The sequence below is a fragment of the Epinephelus moara genome, chromosome 9 (genome assembly GCF_006386435.1).
Source record: "Epinephelus moara isolate mb chromosome 9, YSFRI_EMoa_1.0, whole genome shotgun sequence".
NCBI lineage: Eukaryota > Metazoa > Chordata > Actinopteri > Perciformes > Serranidae > Epinephelus > Epinephelus moara.
This window is the reverse complement of record NC_065514.1, coordinates 12,881,704-12,901,325: the sequence shown is the minus strand read 5'-3', so window position 1 is coordinate 12,901,325 and position 19,622 is coordinate 12,881,704. Positions and strand designations below refer to the sequence as shown.

The following is a 19,622-nucleotide window of genomic DNA, read 5'->3' as shown; positions in this document are numbered from 1 at the left end:
GGTGACAGCGGAGTCCTGAGGGAGCGTTTTTTGTTGGCGGAAGACAAATAAAATGCTTAAATTATCTATTTTGTCCTCATTTTTCTACATTTCTTAATCAGCCTTGCTTATTTAACTGTTGAACTGTTGTATAAAAGCAATATCACACTCGAGCTCGTGATGTTATGCTCTCCAACATTACCTTCAGTGTTTTCCTGTGAAGCTGCCTGTGTGCTCTCAGCCTGTTCACCAACGGTTGACGAGTTATCCTCCGACATTTCCGCTATCTGTAAAACAAAAAGGGAAATTTATTGAGTATTTTAATTTGAAGTAAAATACAACGTTGGCAACTTAATTTTCAGTCACTCAGTGTCAAGCTACACGTACTGAAACGTTTTAACTTTAACTGTGAGTTATATTTAATGTCCGTTAGCTTTACCTGGTAAATTTGTCTCCTAATTTTCTGACTCCCGAAGTCCGTTTTAGTTTAGAGGCGTTGCCAGGCAACAAGGACAGTCATTCCCCTGCAAAGCCTGCTGGTTAATGTAGTCTTAATATTTCTAGTTTCCTCTAGTTGGCAGAACATTTTTAGTAAATGATAGAAATGGAATAGTTATAACCGTACAACAATTGGGTGGCTAAAATTTAGCAATTAATTAATACAACGGGCTAAAATTAATGTAACGGTTCTGATTTCTGCAACCATGGTAATGACGTCTATCGCTTTAAATGCCACTTATAAACAAACATGGCCGCCTCACTAAATCGAGCGGACATGTCAAAGACTACTGAAAAATATTGTGCTACGTTGTTGTTGATAAACTGTTCGACTGCTAAACCGATTAGAAAAATAGAATTAGATGACATAAAACAGTAAAAGTTTATATTCCACTACTTTTCGGCGATAAAGTGTTGTCGCAAAAACTTACGCTTCACGGCAGCGACAGTTCAATATGATTGGACGTGTTATGCCGTAAATCGTGTTGGTTACCGAACGCATGGGACTGTGCTGGGACAGCGTGTGTGTACAGCAGAAATGTGAGTTACACTAGTAAAAATGTTGTGTTAACAGTACATGTAAACCATAGACGCGCGTGGCGTTATCGATAGTATTATAATATTTGTTGACATTCATTGTTTATGCTATTAGCTAGGTTAACTGGCTTCGGCAGCAGTACCCAAACGCCTTTTAACGTTACCCAAGTGGAAGTATCGACAACACAATCTAAAACGCATCACACGGAAGTAAATGCGCAGTATTAAAATGTAAAAATGAGAGAGTATTATCGGTAAAAGGTATCTAAACATTGTAGGCATGAAAAACAGTTTTTCCAGAGTGTTAACTTACTTATTCCTGGCTCGTCAACTAACAGTAGTAGACAGTTGGTGACTCTTGAACAGTGCCTCTTACTGTAACAACTTGATGTTATATGCGATTTAAACCTGCAAAAACTCAGAAAATTAACTCCTGAAAGCAGCTCTAAGATAAATGTGGTGGATTGTAACAACACCTCCCTTTGAATAGTAAAAAATAGCCTATAATGTAGATACTTAGGTCAAGAGACAGTAAAAATACAGGTAGTTTATATACTAACGTTACTGACATTTACTTACTGATTTTGCCTGTGTAGAATCTCAACCTACGTATTTATGTCCTACAATGTGTTTGCAAGTCCTTACAGTTTTAAATATCAGGCAGTATAAGTCATTGCATTGGAGGTGAGGTGAAAAACGAAGTAGATACTTTATGCTTAGGCAGCATTACCGCTCAGCTACTGAGTCTTCAAATATACCTGGAAATATGTGGAGTGTGTTAATCTCTTTAGAGCCCAGATTTATGATCACTTGTACGTTTGTCTTCCTCGTCTCCATTTCTCTCTTAGACGCACTTTAGGATGGAGGCTAAATCCGAAAAACCCTTTTCTGCCAAAGGAGGAAAGAAGCTAACACAGAAAGGAAAAGGTAAGCTGCAGTCAACATTAACCAACTATGTACTCCATCACTTTAGACCAGGTTTGTCATCGTCATTTTTCACTCTTGTCCAGATTCCATAGGGACCAAACTTGGTGGAAAACCAGGTGGTAAGAAGCCCTTCAAACCATACAACAACACAGAGAGGAAAGGCAGGCCGGGGAAAGGGCCACAGAAGAGGAAAATGCCGTTTAAAGGGAAAAATAAAGAAGAGGGTGGTGGAGGTGAGATAAAATCTGCTTGCTGCAAAAGTCTCTTACTTCTCATTGCTTCTGAGCGTTCTGACCAGTTAGTGTTTTCACTCAGTTTCTTTTGTTAGCCCTCATCAAGTGCTGCATGTTACACGTCAATAAAATATTAGTAACAAGTACAGTCAACATGCAATACAAATGCACCACAAATACAGCTTGAAATACACTTTACATTTAAACAAAGGGGATATAAACATCATTAACATGTGCTTGTGTTTGGTTGCCTGTCTTGTCAAAGTGTCAAAACAAGTCATTTCTGTGTGTGTGCACACTCAGGTCCGGAGGCCAAGAGGATGAAGAAAGGTGAGTTTAAGCCGAAGACGAAGGAGCTGACGGAAGAGGAGCTGAAGAAGAATAGGCAGCAGAAGAAGAAGGATCTGAAGAAGAGCAGACAGCAGGCGGAGAGGAAGGACATGTTCCAGATCATCTGTCAATGCAAACAAGTGTGGGGAGACCTCAGGAGGTACGCACACGCGCACACACACACACACACACGCAGAAAGTGAGAGTTGAACCCCTTAACTGTGATCTTCTATTTTCACGTCTTCAGGTTGAACTGAAACGCTCCACTACAGATCACATACAGTATGTACAGCACAACTAGCCCCACATACAAGCAAACTCACAAAACAAATAACTAATAATGATAAACAGTGTCACAGAATATCTTGTTCTGAAGATTACGGGCATCTGAAAAGTGCCAAGGGTCAGTTTATGCTTAAACAGAAGTAGTGTGCAATGCATGTAGTTTGACCAGTTTGGAAATAAGCAATATATTTCTAGGTGTTTTGGCCACAGGGAAAAGTAAAAAAGCTGGCTGTCATAGAGAGGTGCCAGATATGGTATTGTTTGAAATGCGGTAAAAGAGGCACATTTTCTCTCCCGGAAGACTTTCATAGTGTTGCACTGTGTATGTATGAAAAGTGACAGAGATGGTTGTGCAAATGAAGTAAAAGTGCTTAAGAGAGAAGTTTTCCTTTCTAACCTCCACACAGCTGACCAGTCACAGCATAAAGTGGGCGTGAATGTTGGTCCACTGTTTTCAGAAAGTACAACTGAAATTAATCTGGTGGTGGTGGGAAGGGTTTCAGAGCTGTATGACCATCTGACAAGCAGTTCTGACTGAGTGTACTAGCAGCTGTTGAAATTAATGCTGTACACTTCTAAGAGTTTGACAGGAGAGTGTGCGAGTATGTCTATGTGCAGAGCTTGAAAACATACCAGAACAAGCTGCTCAAATTTGAGCTCTATGTTTTAATTAAAAGAGTTTTCTTTGAAGGTCATGGTCAGACTAGAGCTCAGGCTCTGTCTACATGTTTAGGATGTTTTTGACAACAGATATTTTCCTCAGAGTTTTTCACTTTATATTTGTGTGGACAATGGAAAACGGAGCGTCTGGGGAACAATGACGTCATGTGCTAGAAATAACAACAACAATGGCGGACTACTGGTTTCTTTAAGTTTTATTAGCACTGCTTGGACAAATGACGACTTTACATCTTAACACTGAATTGCTACATCACTTCATGGGCAATCAGAGCCGTCTGCTGCGCCCAGTCTTATTTGGTCCATCTCAGCGTCTGTAGCTGAAGTCCGCCAGAAACAACGGTTTTGGGTCAGGCCAGCAGATGGTGGGACAGTTTTAAGGAGTGGAAGGAAAGCTTTTGCATGTCCAGAGCGTTAATCTAATGTTTGAGTGAGCTCCTCCCTTCTTTACTCAAACCTTATATTGATGGGAATCAGTGGTAATGATGGTAACCCAGTAGGAGTTTAAAAAAGGTAGACTGCACACTTTAGTCTGCAGGAGACAGCTAATGGTGGCGAGCAGAGTTTTTGTGTTTTAGTGTGGATTGAGATATTTTGTAAAGCGGAAGGTCGTGTAAACAGAATTCTTTTTCAAAACAGAGCTGGAAAATATCAATTTCTCAAAATCATCTGTATACATGCAGACAGGGCCTTGTTCATTTCAATGAGGCTGCTGTGTTGACTGTGGGTGTGCTGATGTAGTGACAAAAACAGCAGCAGCATCCAGCATCAGTTGCACTGACCAATCAAACGTGCAAGCCCGCATTCCTGGTAGATAACTTTGAAACATGAATACTGTGCCGCTGCCCGCTCACTGACAGATGGTGATGGTGTATGTCTGTCAACAGGAAGAACTGCGACAACGACTTGAAGAAGAAACTGATGAAGGAGCTTCATGATCTGATCCGCGGGAAGGTGAAACAGGTCAGTCTCACTGCCTTTTTCATCAGTTTCCCACAGATTTGCGTGAAACAGAACATCAACTCTGGCAACGTGTGAAGTGTAAACAAGACACACACACACACTCCCTCCTTCAGGAACTATTGCTCACAAACACAGAATAATCCCTCAAGTGTATTTTGGGGTTAAAAAAAAGGACGTCTGGTCAGCTTCTTTGGTGCTAAATGCCCTCAGATCACTGAGGTGAAAGACCTCCAAGAAACAAGCAGATCCATTCTGTATTTTGGCTTTATGTTATGAAATCTCATTGACTATTGTTTCTGACCGTGCTCTCCTGCCTCCAGATGGCGTTTGCTCACGACTCAGTGCGGGTGCTGCAGTGTTTCATCCAGTTCGGCAGCCACGAGCAGAGACAGGAAGTGTTTGAGGAGCTCAAAGGTGAGCTGACACACTTTACTTCTTCATCTGCTGCCTCTTTAACTTCACTGTTACTGTATCTGTCTCTGATTTCCATGTTTAAAACTTGCGAGTGTCAAGAAATATATTCAGATATATTATATTGTAATGGAGTGCCCCAGGAATGAGTCCTAATTGACTGATTAATTGGCGCTGCTTACTTATATTATTGTGGCATATTTATTATGAATACAGTCCATCTGATGCTTGTTTTATGTTTTTCGCTGTTTCATCACTACTACTAATGCAGCTGTAGCCAGTATCTCACTATCACTATCCTCATTTATATTTTAAGAAGCTACAAATTATATTCAGCCACAATATAAGCCTGAAAAGCTGCAAACAGAACGGAGGTACAGAGAGTTGTTGCATAGAGATGATACACTGTCTCATCTAGTTGCTTTGGTGTGAACCGCCAGGTTTTTAGAATGTTGCAGAACGTCACTGGCAGGTAGTTGCATGTTTTAAAATCATCTCGTTGCGAATCTTTGGTCTGAACTGGGCCTAAGAGACTTTTGCCTTTTGTTCTACAAGATAAAACACGTCAGTGGAAACACCACTCATGAATTTTTAAGTTATTATGCGTCGTAATGAGACTGCACAGCGTCATCATGTCGAACACAGCTTCACAGACATAGTTAAATCATCCCACTGTGGTGTAGTTCGTTTGTAGCATAACGTCAGCCTTTTACTTCTGCCGATTGGCATTTGGCGTCTAAGTATCATAAACGTTTGTTTGCCACAGAGCTTGTTTTCTGTAGTAATCCAAAAGTCACATGGATAAATCCCATAGACTTTTTGACGAGAGAACCAGCGCGACACTAACTTCTGCATCGGCCTAAAGAAAAATGTCATCCCTGGAGCACTCTATAAATTCCCATGCTTGCTGCTTAGAGTAATCACAGTCCACGGCGCAGTCTCTCCCCCTCTCAGGACACAGGAGATGAGACACAGCTTGCTGCAATATGGGAGTTTAGTTGTAGTGAGTCTCTGTTGTTACGATGATGTTTTTTGGATTGGACGCGAAAGAAAGCTCTCATTAGGTTTAAAATGTTTTGTTGAGGATTTTATTATTGAATCAAATGGTTTAAAATGTTTTGTTGAGGATTTTATTATTGAATCAAATTTAGGAAAGTTGAATCCCAAATGAATGCATGATGACATCCCCAGTGATGTCATCTGGCAACTTTTAGAGCCAGTGCTAGCTATTTTAATTTGCAAAGAGTCGCCAACATTTCGTCTGAGACATAAATGTAATGGCTGGATGATGCAGAGCTGACGTGTAGTCCAGCCTCTGGTTATATGTTTGACGTACAAGTAGAGCAGCTGATTAAAAAACATTAATGTCATTGCTTTTCTGTCTTCCACAGATGACGTCATTGGTTTGTGTAAGTCGCAGTACGGCAAACACGTGGTAAAAAAACTGCTGATGTACGGGTGAGTCAGCTCAGAGTGGTTTCTTCTTCTGCTCTCTTTCAGAAAACACCATTTAATTTGGCAACGCACAACCTGCATGTTTGACACTGTCGGCACATTTTAATACAAGTAAACTTAGTGTGCTTTACATTCAAATGTATGTGCACAAAGTCTGTTGTATTTTATAAATATGTTTGAGTGGAAAACAAGGAAAGAAATTCAAGTGTTGGCGATTTTAATCTGGCTCTCAGATTTTCAGTTTGGTCCAGTGTGTGAGTTCTGTGTCTGTATTTCCTCCACAGGAACAAGGAGGTGGTGGCAGCTGTGATGCAAACATTTAAAGGTCACGTGCGGCCGATGCTTCGCCACGCCGCTGCCTCGTCCATCATCGAGTACGCCTACAACGACAAAGCCGTGCTCGCACAGAGACTCATGCTCACAGAGGAGCTGTACGGAAACACCTTCACCATCTGCAAGGTACAAACAGCTGCACGCAACAGCATTTGGCTGCCTACAGATATTATTATACACCATGATATTTGACAGTGTTGATGATGTCATCACAGTGCCTCTGTGTTTGTTAAACTGTGGTTATATGCGTTAAATGTCAGCTGCTGACTGTGATCCTTTCTCTGCCTGTGTGTCCAGTCGTCAGTGTGCAACACCATCGAGAAAGTTGCAGAGGGGAACCCGGAGAAGCTGAACAACATCATAGACGAGATGAAGCAGATTCTCACACCCATGGCCCAGAAGTAAGACGAGAAAATAAAATCACACGCAGACGAGAACTAAAGAAATTAGTTTTCCTCCATGTATTATCAGCATCAGTTTAAGAGTAACCACAGTCAGTGGGTCTGTTCTGATTAGTCGACTCACAGAAAATGAATCCAGATTTTTAGTAATTGATGATTAGCTGAAGTAATTTATGAAGCAAACCGACAAACGTTCTCTGGTTTCCAAGATTTCCTGCTTTTCTCTGTTTTTAAATCACTGTAAATTAAATATATTTTAGACAAAACAAGTAGTGTGAAGGTTTGGATTTTAGGCACTTCTGATGGCCATTTTACACTGTTGGCATTTTGTAGTTATTTATATAAATGGAAAAATAATGGTTAGTTATATATGGGATGGCAAATTACCATTTGCTTTAAGATCCAAACAAATTTGAAGCTTCGTTGTCCGAGTTCAGAACAAACTTTTGGTCAGATTTAAGTCAATTAGTGTTTCGTGAGTTGCGTCTTTTCCCCGGGCTTTTTAGCTACAAATGTTAGTTTTATTTTCTGGACAAGTTAAAGTAATCTTAAGAAACAAACCTGATGCTTTATCATTATCGCCATGCAGTAATAATAGTTGGTGGTAATTGTTTTGGTTCAGCAGTTCCTGTGCAAAGAAGGAGAAAGGGAAAAGTATGAATATACATATGCAGCTTCATTTAATTTTTTCCTTTCAGTAATCTAATTTAATGTCATGTGAATCAATATTATGTATTTTTTTTCACTTACTTTGATTGTGTTTTTTTAATATGTACAGTTTAAACCTTAACATCAACTTCTGTTGTTGTGTTTCAGAGAACAAGTGATCAAACACTCTCTGGTCCACAAGGTCTTCCTGGACTTCTTCCTGCTAGCACCTGAAAAACAGAGAACAGTAAGCAGCTCTACACATCTCTTATAATGTCAGTTTTTGAAAAGCAGCATTTCTTTAGTAATGATTTCAGAAAGGCAGAGTGTGGTAAAATAAAACAAAATACAAAAACAGTCAAAGAAGTATAGAGAACAAAACATTAGCAGCAATCAGAGGCAACTCTCAAAGACAAAATGACACCATAAATTACATTTTCCTACAAGCACAAATTAAAAGATGATGTGTTTATTTAATGCTGACTGTATTAACCACTAACATGTTTCCTCTGTTTGGTTTATATCTGTTCTGATGTGAGCAGGAGATGATCGAGTCGATCAGAGAGTCAGTTGTCTACATGGCTCACACACACGACGGAGCACGAGTGGCAATGCACTGTCTCTGGCACGGGACAGCCAAGGTGTGTACCCAAACATGATGAACAACAGTCTGTTGTTTAAGCATGCAAGAAATATGAAATACACAAGAAATACAGATATTAAGAATAAAGAAATATTTAAAGCCACAAGCAAATATTAAACACTCTACCATCGTGGAAAAAACAGTGTTAAATTAAGACACACTAGACACTATAGAGCCAAATAAAATGCACCTTTCGGTAAGTATAGGTGTGCATATATGAAGTGTAGGTAGTTCCTTGGATAACCCACTGAAAGAGACATGTCATCATGGATATTGAGTTTGGTTTTGATCTCATTCTTCTCCTGTAATGATGGACAGAGCCATGATGTGTTTGGAGACCAATAACAAGGCAAACAAATGTGCACATTTAGATAAAAAAAACATCAGTCAGGGTCACATAGTGTGTTTTTTAATTTGGTGTGAGGATTTTTCAGTCTAAGTTAAAACAACAAAGACATAGTGGGTGATTTGCCGTGCTAAAATTAAGTTATTTGTCAAAATATATTTGGAGAGTAGTGTCACTAAAAGGTCTAATGCACAGTGTCTTTCTTTTGACCTTTTTTTCCATGTTTCAGGACAGAAAAGTCATCATCAAAACTATGAAGACGTACATGGTGAAGTTTGCCACGGTGAGTTCTCAATGCTGCTCAAACATTCTTTATAGAAGCAAGCTGCTAACACTTTATTAGCTCACTGGATTTTTAGAGAAGATGAGACTCTAAATGAGGATCATTTACCAGGAGGAAAGGTCTGAATTATAGCTGGAAGTTTACCTTTGTTTGTGTTCAGACCAGCTGAGAACACGTGTAGAAATATCTGAGCTCAGTCATCAGTCCAGACTTGATGAGTTAACCTGATCTCGTGGTTTCAGATCTTCAGGTCTCTTCTAAGTTTCTGTTGTTCATGTGTCGGCTGGTAAACCTCCTCAGACTGACTGTTATTTGTCCGCAGGGAGAGTTTGGTCACCTGGTGCTTCTGGCCATATTCGACTGTGTGGACGACACCAAGCTGGTCAAACAGGCCGTGCTCTCAGTAAGTCAGATGTCATGTGCTCTGATGACGCTCCATGAGACTCAGTGATTAGTTAAATAACTGCAGTTTTGTATGATGTGAAAAATAATATAAAGGTGGCGTTGGGGTGACGATTTTCGGTTTTAAGATGTGAGAGAAGTTGTGATCTAAAAATCTTGTCTCACCTGTTCAGGAGATCTTGTCATCTCTGGATGAGGTCATCGGTAATAAATATGGTAAGAAGGTGTTGTTGTACCTGCTGAGCCCCAGAGATCCTGCTCACCTGCTGCCGGAGATCATCAAGGTGCTGGAGAAAGGAGACGGAAACGCACACAGGTAACAGCCACACATGTTTATAGACTCGATCTTACACAAAATTCCTGTTGGTGTTGTGACTGCTGTCAGTAAGAAGGGAAAGAGGCACAATGTTCACTGCCATGTTGCCCAAAAGGAACATAGCCACAGTTTCCTGACTGTAAAATTAAGCTCCAAAACGTTCAATATTAATGAATACATGCGACATTATGGAAGAAATAATCACATGTAATGTATTAGGGATGATCAGAATGATAAAATCACAAAAGGGGGGTAGACCCAATCAGGAAGCGTTTTCAAACCAAAATGGGGTCAGCAGCATTTTCAAAGATCACCATTTTAGGGGATCCAAAACATCAGAAGTGTGGACGCGAGGCATAAATGTAGATGAAGTTATGCCTTTTGAAATGTCCCCTCAGTTTTTAGCCAATCACATGCACCTGCTGCTCTTAAGCCAGCAAACTTAACTGCTACAAAATCAGCCTTTTCACAGCAGACATTTTGTCTTGTCATTAAAGGAAAAGCACTTCCGAAAAGCTAATTTACAATGATTAGAAACAAACAGCTTCCTGAATGAAGGAAATCAATCAATGAGTGCTGTAACTGACAGAGCGATACCTTTAAATGAACCACAGTGAGATCAGCTCTGTGTTTCTCTCATCAGTAAAAAGGACATGGTCATTCGAAGGAGGGAGCTGCTAGAAGTTGTCTCTCCCCTGCTGCTGGAGTATCTCCGTGACAACGCTGCAGCCATGGTGATGGACAAAGCGTCCAGCGTCACAGTTAGTGACATCCTGGCGTCAGCCTGCGGGGACCTGCGGCCTGCCATGACGGCCGTGGCTCAGCTGGCCAATCACGAGTTAGTGCCAGGAGGGACCAATGGACAGGTAGTGTGTGTGTTTGTGTTACTGCTAGGATTGCTCACCAGAATGAGCAACCATGTCGGTTTTCCTCACAAACTGATGTACTCCAACAAAAGGGCTTTTCTGCTGTTCTTCACTGTGAGTTTGTGTTTCTGCTGCAGCTTCACATGGCCGAGCATCCAGCAGGACACCTGGTGCTGAAGTGGCTCCTGGAGCAGGACATGACACTGGCAGAGGCCGGCAAGGAAGGTAAACACACTCTGATGAATCTTAATTTAGTTCACTTTATGTCACTTATGTTTGGCAACTGGGAAAGAAAATAGAATCACAAAAATAGATATCTGATGACTTAAAATATAAAGAACGTCAAAGAACTTTGTGTCTGCCTCACACACTAAGACTATTTTAAGGCCACAAGAGGGCGCCAACTACACCAAAAACCTACAAACAGCCCAACTTTACACCAAACAGCATTGACAGCAGTTTTTAGGACAAAAGTGACAGAAACATAACCTCCTTGTGCTGAATGAGTTAATATATTGATAACTGTTGATGTCTGTCTCGTCTGCCCTCTCAGAGCGGTTTGGCAGGATACTGGTCGACACAGTGGGAGCAGACAATCTGAAGAGCTGGGTCAAAGTCAACAGAGGAGCCATGGTGCTCTGCAGGTCAGTGCACACACACTCACAGTAACAAGACAATGTGATTACAAGATACTCTGCTGTTCCTGAAATGATCAGTCCACCCAAATCACAGACGTCTTTTTTTTTTGTGTGCAGCCTCCTGAACAGCTGTGACAAGTCTGTGGCCGCAGAGGTGAAGGCAGCGCTGGAGTCCATCAAATCAGAGCTCAGCAGCGTCAGCAACAACAAAGGAGCTGAAATCCTGCTGGAGAATCTGAACAAATAGAGACTTTTTATAACAAACAGACTGGCGATGTTACACACATCACTTCCTTTGCAGCGGTGGGTCTTCTCCCATAAAATGAGACTGCGAGTGCTTGTAGCTGCAAATGGGAACGATTTCAGGAAGTGGATACAACCTGGAACACTGTTGTCATGTCCGTCCCTAATGAAAAATGGACGTGAATTTGTGTGTGTGAATGATGAAATAAAGGTGTTTGCAGAATGAAGCGATGCTACAAAAAATAACTGTTAAAATACACAGACGTAATAATGTAAACGTGTACAGCAACATTTCTTTCAAAATAAAAGCTTAAAAGAAGAACAGTGCTCTTTGAGCTGCTGAAGGCTTTTAAAGTGAACGATCTGTAGGAAGTGTTGAGTTTGACTGACTGAAGCTTAACACCAATTAAAAAAAGCAGATGTATACAGGCTGCGACAACAAACAGCAGCACAGGTTCTAGCTGTGCAGTGCCACTGATAAATTGTGCCATCCTCTGTTTCACATTTTTCTTAGATTTTCTATCAGCTGAAAAAACGTATTTGCAAAATAAAGAATATTGTAAGTAATAAATTGCGTCGTATACTTTTTTTAACCAGATGGTGAGTAATTAAAAGCTTTCAATGTAATAAAGAAACTGGAACGGTTGTTCTTGAACCCAGAAAATATTCCAAGGGACGTCAAGGGCTGCTGATATGAAAATTAAGTTTTAAAAAATCAAATGAAAAGTCCATCGCCAAACAATTTTCAGTGTACCCCCACAGATAACGCTGCCATTTAAGTTGAAACTTACTCTTAAAAACAAGATTTTAAAATCTAAAATTTTGTCTCTGTTTTAGATTATTTCCAAAGAACTGGAATATATACATATATATATACATATATATGTATAAAAAAGTGTGCACATAATCTGATAAAATTATTTCATTGGCAGCCTTTGACTTACACATTTTTCTTTGGAAGGTTGTGAGCGTGTGCTGACGACACACACTCAGAGAAAGCCGCACAGCTTTATGAAGACAAGATAAAGAGACATAGGTTTATTATTAGACAGAGACGCATGGGGCAGATAAACAGATCTAATATCCATCGTCCAGATGTCAGGTCTTCAATATGATTTATTTCAGTCCTGCTGACGTTCCTGAATCCTGGATTACTTGTGAGCTTTAGAGCCTAATGGGTGGAGTGGATGGATGAAGAGTAGAGGACGGTGATGATGGTGGTGCAGACAGCTTTAGTGTAGCTGTACAGTATGTAGATATAAAAAGAGCGTCAGAACGAATACAGAGCATTTTGGCAAATCAATCAACAGTGTTTTTTGTTTTTTAATCTTCACCAAATCCGCCACACCGATTCAGAGGTTGTTTCTCTACCTTTCTTACAATGCATGCTGGGATGGGGTTAACAGGAATAAACAGGTATGGAAGACGAATGCATAATTAAAGGTCCCCTCAGGAAAAATACAGTCCTGACCTCGGAGTGAGCCAGAAGTATCTTGACAGAGGTCCAAACAGGTCATGCCACCATGACTTGTGTAGTCTAATTCTGCCACAGGGTCTCAGTGGTTAAACCGACTGTACAAAATGTCTCTGGTTCATTTCACATCCCTGACAGTCGCTCCTGCTTCCATATAAATCTTACGGTGGACTTGGAAATGTAAAGCCGGGCTCACCGCAGACGGGATGTCCTCGGCTGCACGGCGTCCTCGCAGCACTCTGCGAACCTCTTTGCCGCCCTCTTGGCGAAATGCACCTTCCCGCGGGCCTTGGTGACGGCGGCGTATTCGTGGGACTTGAGCTTGGTGTAATAGTCGGAGAACTTGTTGTAGAGGATGGAGATGGGCATGCCATTGAGGATGACGCCAAAGGAGATGCAGGCGAAGGCAAAGATGCGACCCAGGTTGGTCTCGGGGAACATGTCGCCGTAGCCCACGGTGGAAATACTCACCTGGAGGATGGAGGGGACGTGGGATGAAAGAGAAAAGCAGACAGTACTAAATGTAAAGACTCCAAAGCTTAGATGTTGAGGAGATGATTTCTGTTTTTCAAATGGAGACCCTACAGCTGATGCTTTACTCGGACTTGGAGTTATGAATCTGAAGGGACTTTCTGTGGGGACATGGAGGAGTTATTTTCCACAGGACTTTCAAAACTAATGTTCTTACTTACATATATTGGTGCTCTAATTTACTGGTTCCTGAAATGGATTTTAATCAAAGCTGTGTTTTTTTTAAACAACAGACTAAAACCATTGTTTGAAGAGGGATTTAATATGTAAGTATTAGAGAGCAGGTGGAGAACAGATAGAAAGCACGTTGATTGACAGTTTGTTTAAATTTGTGTTTATGTTTATGTGTGTGTGGACTCACAGCAGCCCACCACCATGCGTGTGGCATGGAGGTGAAGTTGGTGTTGTAAACATCGTGCTCCACAGTATACACCATGGCCGAAAACATGAAGATGCCCATGCCGATGAAGAGCAGCAAACAGCCCACCTGCACACACAAACACATTTTATTTGTTATCTATCCATCTATACAGGCCAGGTCCATTTCCACTCACAGATTCTCTGGCATTTTAAACTTTGGCAACACCCTCTTCATTGCTCTTCCTAAAAATGTCATCTAATTCTCATTAGATTTGGTACATACAGCAATTTATCTCAATATTTCTCTTTTTTTTTGGACACAGACCTGCTGGTAGCACTGTCTCAGTGTGAAGCCAAAGGCTCTGAGGCCTGTCGAGTGACGAGCCAGCTTCAAGATCCTGAAGATTCGCATCAGCCGCATGATCTTCAGCACCTGGCCCACCTGCAGAAAAGACAAAACACACAAGAAGAAGAAGAACCAATAAATAAGTTTGACACAAATAAATCTAACCACTTCAGTCCAGTACCCTCTCCTTGCAGCCCGTTTTACCTTTCCAACACGTGCTACTGTCTCGATGTCCCCAGAGTGCGGGTGCAGGTCTTCGTCCTCAAAGCACTCCAGGGCTATCTGGAGGTAGTGCGGCAGGATGGCGACCAAGTCGACGGTGTTCAGCACACTGCGTCCAAAACTCTTGAGGTCGGGGGTGGACACCAGGCGCAGCAGGTACTCCAGGGTGAAGAAGGTGATGCAGAATGTCTCCACGTACTCGCCATAGAATCTGCCGCTGGGCTGGCCCGACGCCGTCTGGAGGAAAAAATAATAGTAAATAATAAAAAAATGTTATTACTCCATATTAGCTTCAATGCTAAGAGGAATTATACACACAAAGCATGACAATGTTTTGACCAGAAATAGTGCCCATTCGTCCACCAATCGGACGATCAGTAGTTCGAGCCCTGGCTCCCCCAGTCTGCATGTCGAAGCATCCCTGGGCAAGATACTGAACTCCAAATTGCTCCCAATGGCTATTCCATTGGTGTGTGTGTGTGTGTTAAAAAACTCAGTAACAGGTGGCACCATGTACAGTAGCTTCAGCCATCAGTGTGTGAATGAGTGAATGTGACATGTAGTGTAAAAAGCACTGTAAGATGACTAGAAAGTGCAGGTCCACTGACCATTTACCATCTAGTAAGTCAATAAGTATTGTATTATCACTCTTAGTAATCTGCTCAGAACATGTTTGCTTTCTTATCCTATTCTCTCTCTGACAAACACTCACTCAAACTAAAACACACACCTTGTACTGCATCTCCTCCACAGTGTTGAGTGTCATGGCGACCAGCGAGACCAACACGAACATGGAGGAGGCGACGGCCACCAGCTTGGCGGTGACCGAGGAGAACGGCTTCTCCACCAGGTTCCAGATAATCTTTCGTGTCGACCCGAAGGCCAAGCCGTCAAATAACACCTCGTTCTCCTCCATCTCCAGCTGGACGACACGAGACAGAAATACAGATCAGACACACAACAGAAGGAGAAACATTATTTTTCATGGCAAAAAATACATGGATACATTTTAAAAGGTGGCCAACCTGGCCAACTGTGAAGTTTTCTCTAGGATATGTCACTTAAATCGAGGACCGTGTCAAAAACACAGGTAAATAAAAGGTGTATAAAACATCAGGACAGACAAATTGTTCACATCACAAACTAAAACAAATCTGAATTAAAGAAGCAAAAAATGAATGTCAAGAAAACACAACAGGGAAGAAACTGGCACAACAACCTACATCAGAGTGGGACCTCTGTGATGGAAACATCTGTCTAAATCTGTGCCAAGAAAAAGCTTATTCTCCGCTCTCCCATCTGTCAAGACGGCAGAGCGCAGCAGTGATTTATAATGTAGGTCAGCCAGACATGGAGACAGCCAGCGGATTACTGACAAAATCTCACAGGTAAAAAAATGTAAACTGCTGAACCACTGACGCCAGGAGGTGATGACCTCTTGACATTTTTGTTTGCTGTATTTTAAAAATATGGAGCCTGGAGGGGGGGGAGTAAGTAGTGCATACAGGATGTCATTACATAGTCTGTAGGGACTATTCACTTCCACTGAATATTGCCTCCAGTGTGTCCTGTGGATTACCCAAAGTAAATGGGATGCTGCTTTTAGTTCTTTTTTTTTTTTAAATGTCTTTATTCAGTAAACACTACAAATTAATTTCAATTCACCTCCATTGTATTGAGGTGGAGGCAGAAATCTCAAAACCTAAATAAAACCAAAGCTACTGTATATGCACTTATAGATCGCCTGACACTGGAGGTAAGTGGGACAATTATGTTCGCTCTAAAGAAGAAGGAGGTGTACTGATGTCGGAAAAACATTAGATGCAACAAAAATGAGTTCTCATCTCCTGAAAGAGCAAGAACAGGGCTATCAGACGGCACTGTCACTGTCATGTCAGACTAATTTTTAGCATATCAAGACGACTCATGAGCTATGACTAGCAATTCCTAGCAGGTGTTATACTCTTAGTAGACGCAGTTTAATGGGTCGGCGGGCTGATATTTCTCGCTACAGTAATTAGCTGCTGTCACGCCAGCTCCCACCATGACACAGCAATTATCTTAAGTTTTCTCACAAAGAAAATTTTACAACTATTTGTTATGATAACGTGAGAAAAAAATGCTTATTTGGGACACAATGCTAAATATGTTAGCTAATGTAGCTAGCTAGCGTCAGTGAGCAAGCATATCCAGGCTGTCTTCAGTAGCCTGTTGCCTAGGGGTCAGGACACCAGGTGTTTCTTACTATGATGTTATTCATCCCTACAACAATAAAAACTTTATCCCTAACCTGATATGAAGTGTGCGCTGAACATGGAAGCATTTTTGATGATCGCCTCCGTCCAGTCCTTTCATCTTATTAACAAAACAAAAAAAACGTAAACTGCTGAACCACTGACGCTAGAAGGTGATGACCTCTCGACATTTTATTTGCTGTATGTTAAAACATACGGAGCCTGGAGGGGGGGAAAGTAATAAGTAGCATATAATGGAGAAAGCATGACCCACCCTTCTCTGCCTTTGATTGGCTTACCCTAATATTCTTACCCTAAACCAGGGGTTGGCAACCTTTACTATCAAGAGAGACATTTTTGACCAAAAGTAATAAAGAAAAGTCTGTGTGGAGCTGCATTTGAGGGTTTTAATGAAGGTAAAACAGCCTATTAAGTCTGAATTAGCCTACACTAATAGTCTAAATGAGCATTCATTCATGCTTTACCACAAGGTGGCTACTCTGCAGAGCACTATTTATGATTATTTGGTACTTTAACTTTGCAGAGCTGGCAGTGACAGTAAACAAATCTGTCCATGCACTACTAAATCCTCTATTTTATTCCAAAGCATCCACAGCTAACCAGCAAGGAAGACTTGAGACTAGCCACAGCTATTGAGGTTCTGCAAAATTTTTATTTGGTTCAGAGGCTTTACATTTTTACAACTGGAGAATGTAAGAATTTCTTTAGGCCTACAACACTGATATATAACCATTATTCATTTCCATTTTTTTTTTTGTCGAGTCCACAGGGAGCCACTGGAGAAGAGCTAAAGAGCTGCATGTGGCTCCAGAGTCGCAGGTTGCCTAACCCTGCCCTTAACCGAACCAATCTCACTCCTTGCACCTAAACCTAACCAATCCAACCAACTGAAGGCTAGCAGGGTATGTCTACATGATCCATGGAACAAAAATTTGGTGGCTGAGACACATGTCATGTCTTTTACCTGCTGAAAAACACAAGGTCAGGTGCTGGTTGCTGCTCTTGTGCCTACTTTCAAGGGTGTGGAGGCAGGTTGCGTTTGACGTTGCTACGCGATAATAACTGGCACCATATCATTGCCTATTTACTAGAAATCCTGAGTTCTGAGCTGATTATTTTCCAGGTGTGTATTAGACCTTAAATAATGTCCGTGGGACAGATGTAAAGCTCTGGGTAGCTCTGACCTAATATGATCAGACTAATATTTACAAACAAGGAAACTATATGCCAGCTGTGGAACTGGTTGTTTCTCGTCATGACATGTGGTGCATGTTGCTGCGTTCACTGCGAGTGCCGGAGCACACTTTGGCACACACTAGACCGTTTGTAAATTCTGAGCGCTGTTGGAATGTACTGTGACGTTAGGTTATTTAGGACCACACACTCTTGGAGCAGCAGAGTGCATGGTTAATGTGTGATTAACTTAACCATTGGTTCATTTAAGTAGGGATAGAATGCTACGTTTCTTCAAACAACAGGGCTCTCATTTTAGTGTGGAACGTCACATTGGATTTACGAAAGCACCTTATGGTTATCTCAGGCCACAGCTCTGACAAACAGGAGTTCGTGAATGCTTGCGTGTGGTGAAGGCATCACTCTTGCTTTCAAGCCTGCCTTCCACACATTTACATTAGACAGTGGATTTAAAGGTGTAAAAAACGCAGCATGTATACAGGCTCTAACACTGCATGATAACCCACATCTCTTCAGCCATGCCAACTGCTCACAATGGCCTGCGAACATGCTGATTGCCTGGGTCCACACCTTGGAATCCATCCACTCCACAGAGCTGACTGATTCGTTTGGCATCGTGATATGAAACATCTTATCACCAATCTGCTGATAAGATGTCACTATCTGATAACATCACACAGTTAACTGCCTCACACAAAGGCTCTGATTATGTTGGCTGCTCCTCTACTGGGCAACCAAACAGTCACCAGAACCCCACTTGTGGTTTTGCTGACAAATGTCGACAGTGGTTCAGAGATCTGGACCCAGGATGTCTTCAGTCTTCAGAGTTACTCAGATTCTCCTCTTACAAAATCATAAAACACACACTGCTGACTCACCTCTGCTATCAGCTGTTTCTGTATCTTCAGCTGCTCGTTGAGCTCATCCTGCCTCTCTTCGAAGGAGATGCGGCAGCAGCGTTGACTGTTTTTGATTCTGACGCCCCAGTAGTTAATCTCCTCCAGGAAGTTGCGGGGACACAGCTCATCTTTAATGTACAACACTCCAGTTCTGATGGAGAGGACAGAGACAGGAGAACAAGGCCCAGAATTATTCCAAGTGGAAGAAGGAAACTCGTCTCTTCTTTCATCTTACCAAGTATTTTATTTTAACCTGTAGAAGTTGAAGATGTTGTGGAAGATTTTCGGGTCCCGGTCGAAGAAGAACTCGTTGCTCTGAACGACATAGTCGTCACACAGGTCCAACTTCCTGCTGTGGTCTGTGTATGTGGCCAACTGGCCGATCCTTGTCTTTGGATACCTGGCAGCTAACCTGTAGGGCAAATGGTACACCTAGAAGAGAGGAAAATAGAATAGATGAAAGGTGAAATATGGGTTAAAATATTACATAATGGCAAGAACTTAAATCATTTGGAGAATGAAGCTGAAGGTTTATAAAAAGATTGTGTGTGGAAAAAAACACTTTTAATAACTGATCTGTTCAGATAACGCCTGTCTCTTCAAATATCTGTCATTAAAGCTGGGGTAGGCAGTTTTATTTTAGAGTCACCGGGGAAAAATACCACACTAAAGCTGAGCGTATTGTAATTGACCCTTTGCTAAGCCCCGCCCCCTTGAGATGGTCCGACAAGCTGTCGCAGTAAGCATGGAGCCCACACTGTAACTAACTGCACTCCCTGAAGACATATTATCATATTTTTGGACAAACAGTGATTCCAGAGAGAAGCAGGCAGAGGGGTCTACAGTCTGTGTTTGAAGGATATATCCAGGATGTCAAACTGACTCAGCAGCAACAACAGGTTAAAAAGACAAAGATAGTTAGAAGC

The 19,622-nt window shown here is 41.6% G+C and overlaps 3 protein-coding genes across 3 annotated transcripts in view; 1 reads left to right on the top strand and 2 right to left on the bottom strand.

Annotated features, from left to right (window-relative positions):
- The window catches only part of LOC126395099 (cilia- and flagella-associated protein 44), a 24,752-nt gene extending 24,292 nt beyond the window's left edge, over positions 1-460 (bottom strand). The window contains exons 1-2 of the mRNA XM_050052278.1: positions 419-460; positions 182-266 (exon numbers count right to left, since the gene is read on the bottom strand). Coding sequence (XP_049908235.1) covers positions 182-257 — 76 coding nt within the window. The 5' untranslated portion in view covers positions 258-266; positions 419-460. The remainder of the gene's footprint in view (positions 1-181; positions 267-418) is intronic.
- Positions 461-889: 429 nt separating this feature from the next.
- Positions 890-11,986, top strand: pum3 (pumilio RNA-binding family member 3). Its single transcript, XM_050052291.1, has 18 exons — positions 890-1,017; positions 1,863-1,941; positions 2,025-2,174; positions 2,478-2,664; positions 4,355-4,430; positions 4,751-4,844; positions 6,233-6,299; positions 6,581-6,755; positions 6,927-7,030; positions 7,847-7,925; positions 8,221-8,319; positions 8,897-8,950; positions 9,273-9,353; positions 9,526-9,668; positions 10,312-10,534; positions 10,672-10,759; positions 11,088-11,178; positions 11,290-11,986. The coding sequence occupies exons 2-18, from the start codon at positions 1,875-1,877 to the stop codon at positions 11,417-11,419; spliced, it is 1,908 nt and encodes a 635-aa protein (XP_049908248.1). The 5' UTR covers positions 890-1,017; positions 1,863-1,874; the 3' UTR covers positions 11,420-11,986.
- A 438-nt stretch (positions 11,987-12,424) lies between these two features.
- The window catches only part of kcnv2a (potassium channel, subfamily V, member 2a), a 9,663-nt gene continuing 2,465 nt past the window's right edge, over positions 12,425-19,622 (bottom strand). Inside the window, exons 3-9 of the mRNA XM_050052298.1 lie at positions 18,950-19,128; positions 18,676-18,847; positions 15,079-15,270; positions 14,331-14,585; positions 14,106-14,222; positions 13,782-13,907; positions 12,425-13,360 (exon numbers count right to left, since the gene is read on the bottom strand). Coding sequence (XP_049908255.1) covers positions 13,082-13,360; positions 13,782-13,907; positions 14,106-14,222; positions 14,331-14,585; positions 15,079-15,270; positions 18,676-18,847; positions 18,950-19,128 — 1,320 coding nt within the window. The 3' untranslated portion in view covers positions 12,425-13,081. The remainder of the gene's footprint in view (positions 13,361-13,781; positions 13,908-14,105; positions 14,223-14,330; positions 14,586-15,078; positions 15,271-18,675; positions 18,848-18,949; positions 19,129-19,622) is intronic.

Bases quoted from the DNA above. Each gene is read 5' to 3' on its own strand.
- pum3 (XM_050052291.1), top strand. From the start codon at position 1,875: ATGGAGGCTAAATCCGAAAAACCCTTTTCTGCCAAAGGAGGAAAGAAG. The intron at 7,031-7,846 runs GTAAGACGAGAA...GTTGTGTTTCAG, and splicing joins CTCACACCCATGGCCCAGAA to AGAACAAGTGATCAAACACT. The intron at 8,951-9,272 runs GTGAGTTCTCAA...ATTTGTCCGCAG, and splicing joins ACATGGTGAAGTTTGCCACG to GGAGAGTTTGGTCACCTGGT.